This window comes from Glycine soja, chromosome 6 (assembly GCF_004193775.1).
Source record: "Glycine soja cultivar W05 chromosome 6, ASM419377v2, whole genome shotgun sequence".
Classification (NCBI taxonomy): domain Eukaryota; kingdom Viridiplantae; phylum Streptophyta; class Magnoliopsida; order Fabales; family Fabaceae; genus Glycine; species Glycine soja.
In genome coordinates this window covers 22,022,659-22,030,162 of record NC_041007.1, presented here as the reverse complement: position 1 = coordinate 22,030,162, position 7,504 = coordinate 22,022,659, and the positions used below count along the sequence as shown (strand labels likewise).

General features: G+C 37.4%; 1 protein-coding gene across 4 annotated transcripts; it reads right to left on the bottom strand.

Annotated features, from left to right (window-relative positions):
* Positions 1-1,071: 1,071 nt before the first annotated feature.
* Positions 1,072-7,197, bottom strand: LOC114416701. Of its 4 annotated transcripts, none has more exons than XM_028381672.1 (8): positions 6,710-7,197; positions 5,529-5,666; positions 4,974-5,042; positions 4,800-4,871; positions 4,264-4,346; positions 4,046-4,177; positions 3,662-3,875; positions 1,072-1,475 (listed from the first exon to the last, which is right to left on the bottom strand). In XM_028381672.1, the coding sequence occupies exons 1-8, from the start codon at positions 7,118-7,120 to the stop codon at positions 1,356-1,358; spliced, it is 1,239 nt and encodes a 412-aa protein (XP_028237473.1). In that variant the 5' UTR covers positions 7,121-7,197; the 3' UTR covers positions 1,072-1,355. The 4 variants fall into 4 exon arrangements, with proteins under 4 accessions (XP_028237473.1, XP_028237476.1, XP_028237475.1 ...); XM_028381675.1 differs by having other exon boundaries at positions 1,072-1,468; positions 6,710-7,196; XM_028381674.1 differs by lacking the exon at positions 1,072-1,475 and adding an exon at positions 1,497-1,864 and having other exon boundaries at positions 6,710-7,193.
* Between the last annotated feature and the right edge of the window lie 307 nt (positions 7,198-7,504).

Sequence of the window (7,504 nt, the reverse complement as noted above, 5' to 3'; positions counted from 1 at the left end):
GAGTGGTTGGGGAGGAGGGTCCAGGTCAGGCGCATCATCTTCAGCAATGAGCAAAAAGAAACGAGCTTTGCATCTATGGGAAGGGCTCCATTTTTTGTCGCAATTATAGCATAACCCACGTTCGCGCTTGGTAGTCAATTCCTTGGGAGTGAGGCGTTTGATCTGGGTTTTGGGTGGTGGGTTGGGAGATTGAAGAAGGGCCGGGAGTGGGGGGTTTGTCTGTAGTGGTGGTGGTTGGGATGGTTGTGGGGGGTTGTTAAGGAGCCGAGGACGATAGCTACGTCGGCAGTCCTCAAGTTTGTCTTGCAGTTTGGCTAGAGAAATTGCCTGAGGTAGTGAAAGGGTTGTAAGGCTTATACCTCGCGTCTCAGTTCCGGCGTAAGACCGGAAATAAAACAGCTAAGGAGAAAGGATGGTTGTAGGCCGACAATGCGGTTTGCCAGCCGCTCAAATTCATTGAGATACTCGTTTACGGAGCTCCGTTGAGTAAGTTTGAATAAGGTACCTTTCGGATCGTCGTAGAACGATGGTGCAAAGCGGGATTCGAGGGCTTGAAGGAGGGATTGCCACGACGTGATTAGACCGTTCCTGAACATCCATTGGAACCAACTCAGAGCCGGACTGTCCATGTAGAACGAACCTACGGTTATGCGTTCTTCATCAGGTGTGTCGTGGTAGTCGAAAAACTGAGATATCTTGAAGATCCATCCCGTGGCGTCATGTTCGTCAAAACGGGGTACTTTGAGTTTGATATGCGGACGTGAATGGTTAAGGTTTGGTGGTGGTGGAGGTGGTGGTGGAGTAGGTGGAGGCTGTAGTTGCAGAGCATTGAGTTGCTCCTGGATCGCGTCGAGGCGGAGTTTAAAGTTGTGGTGGGCGTCGGTGAAGGTGGATTGGTTTTGTGTGAGGCGGAGCACCGCTTTCTCAAGGCGGTCAGTGGTCTTGGAGCAGGTGTGGTGTTCGGTCATGGTGAAGGAGGGCAGGTCGGACCAAAATGATAGAGGGAGTTGTCTTGAATTCAAGACCAAGACTATCTCCAAGAATAAAAAGCAAGAGATTTACAAGAGTACGGAAATAAGGTTTTTTTCTTCTCCCTTTATTCATGGCTTTATGTGCTTTTAAAGACAAATACTGCCAGTTATGGGCAGTTTTAGAAACTCCTATACAAGGCAGCCTAATATTTCCTAGTAATACTATTACAAACTGCTAAGCATGCACAGCATGCATGTCTAACACGAAACTCCTATATAAGGACATATAAAAGGACATGTGGCAGCCTAATATTTCCTAACAATGCTATTACAAACTGCTAAGCACATACAGAATGCATGATTAACGGTCTTTGGCAGTTTCTTCTATGTAGTCCAGCAGGTACGTGGGTCTTTGCACGTTCCTTTTGGGTCATGCTTGTTGCGGTTGCTGCGGTATTCTATCACATTACTATCCTGACACGATCCATGTGCACTTCCTGTGGTCTTGAATAGGTAAGATAATTCGAATTTAAAAGTAGTTATCATAACGCTGCACCTTTCTTTTGTTGAATTATGCCATACATAAATTGCAGGAGCATAAAGAATAAATATAACTGCGTACTGTAAACTTAATGTTCTTTTACAACTCGATGAATAGCAGCTAATAAACATGTACCTTAATCACTAACTTTCTACTTTCAATGTTGTAGTCTATAGCCTATTTTTGGTTCCAAACATCCCTCCTTGATAAGAGAATTTCTAACCATATCTTTCATATACAGCCAAAGATATGTTCGAAAAATAGTGTCAAGTGATGATAAAAAGTAGCTACGGTTACTGCATTGATGCTAATCCAAGGAAAAGTCATCTAGCCATATGAGCACTTCATTCCTCTTCCATGTCATGAACCACAAAACAAATGAAGCAATTGTCACTAGCTAAGCAGACGAACATCAAATTAAGGTAACAACTTTCCAAAGGAAAAAATAGATCATCGTTGAACATGGAGTAATTCTACAATAGAAGACCTACATGCAGGTACAGTATACAAGTACTTAGAAAAGAAAAAGTTGAAACCCATATCTCCAGTAGGGAAAATAATAATTTGACAAAATGAAATTCATTGGATGCATTAAACTAAGAAAATAGATGGGAATAGAAGCAGACCGCAGACTAATATATGTTAAGAATCAGGCGTATAGCAGAAAAACAAAACCTTAATGGAGACTCAATTTCACCATGACATGCATAGCAAAGCTTAATTATGGTGATACCCTCCAAGAAACAATTAGTTTCAATTTGTTTTCTAGTACAACCAATTCTGATGTTATATACAAATTTATGAGAAAGTTGTTTAGTTGCAGAACGACAAGTGGAAGCAAAAGCAGCTTTTGCAAATTAACATATAAAATCCCTCTGTAATTACTTTTATAAAATGATTTGCCATATTTATGGAAAGAATCTAGATAAATCTATTCTTTTTATTGCACATTTAAGATGAATCAATGACTTTGTTTATTATATTTGGCCTTTAATAGCATATTTGAATTAATTAATTGAGAATTTGGTGAAAGAAGTTCAGTAGATCAAATGAACTGCAGATTGTTGCTGATTCTGACCTTGCTTCAGCAAAATGGGTATAACTTGAGTTACACAAATGCAATCAAGGTGATTCTAACAATGTTGGAAAGCTAAAACAGAGTTCTACCATTTTCATTTTTAGGCAAAAAGCTAATTGCATTATTTGGTTTTCATAAAATAACATCAAAGAGCACACTCATGCTCTTTTTCTAGTAACTGACAGTCTGACACAGCCGGTGTGATCAGATGTCCAAGGTATGTGTGTGTATCCTTAGCATCAGTCTGTCTCATCTCATTAAAGTAGAAGAAGAAATCCCCAAGGCTTAATAAAAGACCTATGACCTATCATACCCTTATTTGGACAGACACTGGCTAGATAATAGACTTGCCTAGGGGATGGTAAAGGGAAACAAAAGTATAAATAGACATCAAGAGGCACATAATAAGGGATTTTGAGAGAGATCCATCTTGAATCTCTTGATCTACCTCATGAAGTGTGAGATTACTTGATGGAAAAGGATTAGGCAGTTAAGCACTTTCCTGCCCAATGACAAAGGAAAGAGTGGGGATAATGTAGAGCACTTCTGGCTATCTCCCATGTCAAGGTTCAAGTAGGATTGAAAGAATAGCATTGAAATGAAACCAAATTCTCATTAGTGGTTTGTCTTATCCTGATTTTATTGTTTCAATCTCATCTATTTACAAATATAAGTTTAAGATTTTATTTTATTTTTGTACATTTTAATCTCTTATCTAAAACACCCTCAAATTATCTATTGCTTAGTCGGATTGCATCAAGGAATGACATGCTCCATTGAGATAGATTATACAATCAATATTTAATAGGATATAAACTTGATTAGTCACACTTCGAGTTCTTGGCTTGATGCTGGGGAAATATTGAGAATACACCAAGAACACAAGGTAACTCCCAAAAATAGGGCTCATTCTCTTTTCTTCTATGTTACTATTCTCGAACCTAATCTCTATAACTAAATAATTCATCCAAAGCATACATCAGGTATCTACACTGGGAATTAGTTACAGTAGAGCAAGCACTGCACATATTAGAAATCAACTGACACATTCAAGCAGGTTTTGTAGCATACCATTATAAAGGTCCATGTTCGACCTGGATCATTGTACCGTGCAAGCAAACAACCAGATTGAGGCTTAAGACCATCTTTAATGATATTGGCACGCAGGGTTTTCTCCTTTTCACGAACAGTATCCTCTGTGGGCTTTCCACTAAACTTCATTACTGCAGCAATGCCTCCTTCAACCTTTCTCAAGCGAACTGTTTCTTGATTAGGATTTGGTAAACTGGTCAACATTAAAACAGTAAGCACAAACCTTTAAATTCAACTAAAGATATTACACTTTTTTATGTTTATTACTTTCTACAAAACTGCATTTCTTTATAAAGCTAAGGCATGCATCTCTTAGCACAAAATTTATCCAAATTTCAAAACAAGCAAAACTCAGTAGCATACCTTTCTGTTTCTTTGTCTAATGGAAGAACTATTTGGATTGACACTTTGGACAGGTCAGCATCATTGGTTTCCGTGAATACAGGAGTAGTCATTGGTATCTTCTCTGTTGTGGAATTCTTTCCAAATATATATCTGTGTAAGGGGATAATTAACATTAAGCATTATCTAAGGCTTGATCTAAGAACAAATGGAAGCTTCATTTGATTGTTATATCTTACCCAGCAACATCATTGAAGCCAGTAGACCCAGATAGCTTGTCTCCATTTGTTTCTACTACTATGAATGGATTGTACTGTCTAACCTGTTTTATCATTCAAAATGGGGAAAAAAAATTCATCCGATAGATAAAAATTGTGAAAATTCAATCTAGTACTCAGACATATACTAATCTTTATTTTTGCCACTTGAAATTTTTGTGGTGGTTGATGAAATAAAGAACCATCTCTTAGTGCATTAATGTTTGCTATGCAGTAGTACGATGCGGTGTTGTTGTAGATCACAAATGGTGATTTTTTATGTTATGATTTAAACAGAATTAATGTGATCCTTTAAACAAAATGGCCCATTATTTTATCATGGAACAGACTGCTACATCAGAAATGACAGAAAATATACTACTTCCATTCCTATTTATAAGAAACATGTTATATTGTATTTTACACTATAACTTGTTTCTTATAAATAGGAGCGGAGGTAGTATTAAACTATCAGTATCAATGCGAGAACAACTACATTGATGAATGACAAGACTGACCTCATAATTTTCCGTCCTTTTCAATATTTGATATTTGGGTGATTCCAATTCTGGTGTCTTATAAATCCTCAACTGCAAAGTGCCAAGGCTTCCTAGTTAGAATAACTTTCAGGAGACTTTGAGATAAAGAACATCCTAGGCATACATCCAACTATTGTGAAACAGAAGGGCTACCTGTTTGATTACATCCAACAAACCTTCAAAAGAAAAATACTCATTTTTCTCTATTGAATCCCAAAAGTCCTGGAAAATTGAAAAATAAAAGGTTTTCAGAATTGAAAAAGGAGAGAAAAGCTTAAACTTCAGAAATGGAGTTTTTGATATTAACTAACTCAACTGAAAAGTAGTTACATGTCTAGTATTTATACTAGAGCTTAGATCAGCTGTCATAACTAACAAACCAACTGTCAATTAACCTAAGGCTAGTTGAGTTAACTAACATAACTGAAAAAGGAGTAGTTCTACTCTTCTACTCTAATAAAAAATAAGAAGTTCATTGCCAATTTGAAAGTGGTAATATCTCTCCATTTTAAAAAATAAGATGCAGTTTAAGCACTGTTAAGTATTGTTTTTCAATTAAAATTAGAGTTTCATTTAAACCTTTATAAAGCACTTACCAAGGTGAAAAATATTTGGAAATAGCATCAAATGCACCAAACATGTAAATATTGTCCTTTAAAAACTCATCATTTGATAGCATAGCACAACTACTAGATAGTTGTAACTTACCACGTGGCTACAGAACTTGCCATTTTCTGGGTTAATGCCCATAACGGAAGTTCCTGTAAAGATCAGTTCCGGTTTCCAAGGAAGTAGCACGAATTTCATAACCATGGTCCACCGTGTAGTTATCTCATACGGTCCTGTCTATAACAATTCCATTAGTCCAATTGAACAAATAACATGGTAAAATATATTTTTGATCCTATACTTTCTCAATAAAAAATGATATTAGTATCTGTTATGGTGTTGATCACTAGAAGGTGAGAGAGAGAGTTGTTAAAAATGAATCCGAGTCCTCCTATTTTGTGTATAGTTATAATATTTATAGACTGTTGGAGGCCTTTAGCGGGAAAGTTAGTTATGCCACGGGTCATCTATTATTTGTGTTTCATAGCCTACGTTGGTGATTTCATATGTGCCGGTTTCTTTACATAGCCGACTTAAGAGTGTAGAAGAATGTCTTCCTCATAGGCCCCCAAGTCAGTGTTGTTTTGTAGAATTAATGCCGACTAGTGTAGGTTATTTTACAAATAAGTATCATGGTACATGGGATGTAATCTGTTATGGGAAAAACATTTGCTTCTACACTCTTAAGTTGACATTACTTCTACAAAACAACACTGACGTGGGGGCTGTGGGGAAAACATTCGCTTCTACACTCTTTAGTTAACATTACTTCTACAAAGCAACACCAGACTTGGGAGCTACTTTACCCGTTGTTAGTTATATTAGGCCAGACACAGGTAAAGGTATGGCGACGTATTTAAAGAAACCTGCGCATATGAAGTCACCAATATAGGCTATGAAACGCAAATAATAGATGACCCATGGCATAACTAACGTTTTCCGCCAAAGGCCAGTCTATAAATAGAGGGACTCTGATTCTTTTTTAACAACTCTCTCTTAGAATTCTCTCCCTCGACTACACTCTCCACGTTCTAGTGATCAACAGAATAACAGTATTATTACTTTAATTTTGATTAATTTGATCCGGAACTTTTAAAAACAGTGGTTTCCATCCCTCATTAAAGATAGCGAAAACCATTACTATTTGTAAAGTTGAATAACCAAATTGATCAAAATTGAAATTCAGCAACTAAAATCAAATTTCAATTTTCAACTAAAGTAGAAGTACAGGAACATATTTTAATATACACAGAAAAAAAAAAAATAGTTTTGAAACGGACCGGTTTGACCCAATGCAACTGAAATTGGGGCCTGAAGAGATTTTTTAGAAGTGCAATGTTGAAGAGGTAGCCACTCAAAGTGTCGTGTTTGGTGATTGGGTCTCGAAAGAAGACGCGTTCGTCGTAGGCCGTTTGATCGATACCTTGATCGTCGAAGAGGTGGGTTAGATCGTCGTAGAGAAAGCCCACGAGTTGCTGCATGTTGAACGTTGATTTTGGTGGGCTTTGCTCCACTAGGCTCAATTGAATGGCCCACTTGGAGCGGTTGTTGGTTTTGAGGGTCAGTTTTCTGGGCTTGGGAGGAGGTGGGAGGTGCCGCCGGAGGTTAACGGCGGCGCTTGGTGGCCGGGAACTGACGCACGCTGTGGGGAACGGCCGTGCAGTTTGGTGGGAGAGGTTGGACGTTGCCATGGGGATGGAATCTGAAGAGAGAGAATCATAGCCACATACCAGATAATTGGAGGAACAAATGGTCCAAACTAGTCCACATGGGCATGGGAGTCTGAGAATTCACACCACGAATTTTGCCACTTTTAAAAATTGAATATTGCTGTTTTTAATTTTTATTTTATTTTATTTTTCTCGCTTAAATAACTTTTTACTCCTAAAGAGATTTTTGGTTTTAGTTCTTGTTATTCATTTTTACTTATGTCCGTATTGTTTTTTTTAAATTGTCCTTGTTAATCTATTCCATAAAGTGTAAGGGTGATAATGTCATTATATATCACACCATCATGATAAAATTAATGGGAACTAAAATAAAAAAGTGACATATTTATCAAGACTAAAACAAAA

Coding starts and splice junctions, on each gene's coding strand:
- LOC114416701 (XM_028381672.1), bottom strand. CDS start 7,120: ATGGCAACGTCCAACCTCTCCCACCAAACTGCACGGCCGTTCCCCACA. Junction 5,043..5,528: donor GCAAGTTCTGTAGCCACGTG/GTAAGTTACAAC, acceptor TCAATTTTCCAG/GACTTTTGGGATTCAATAGA. Junction 4,872..4,973: donor TGTTGGATGTAATCAAACAG/GTAGCCCTTCTG, acceptor GGCACTTTGCAG/TTGAGGATTTATAAGACACC.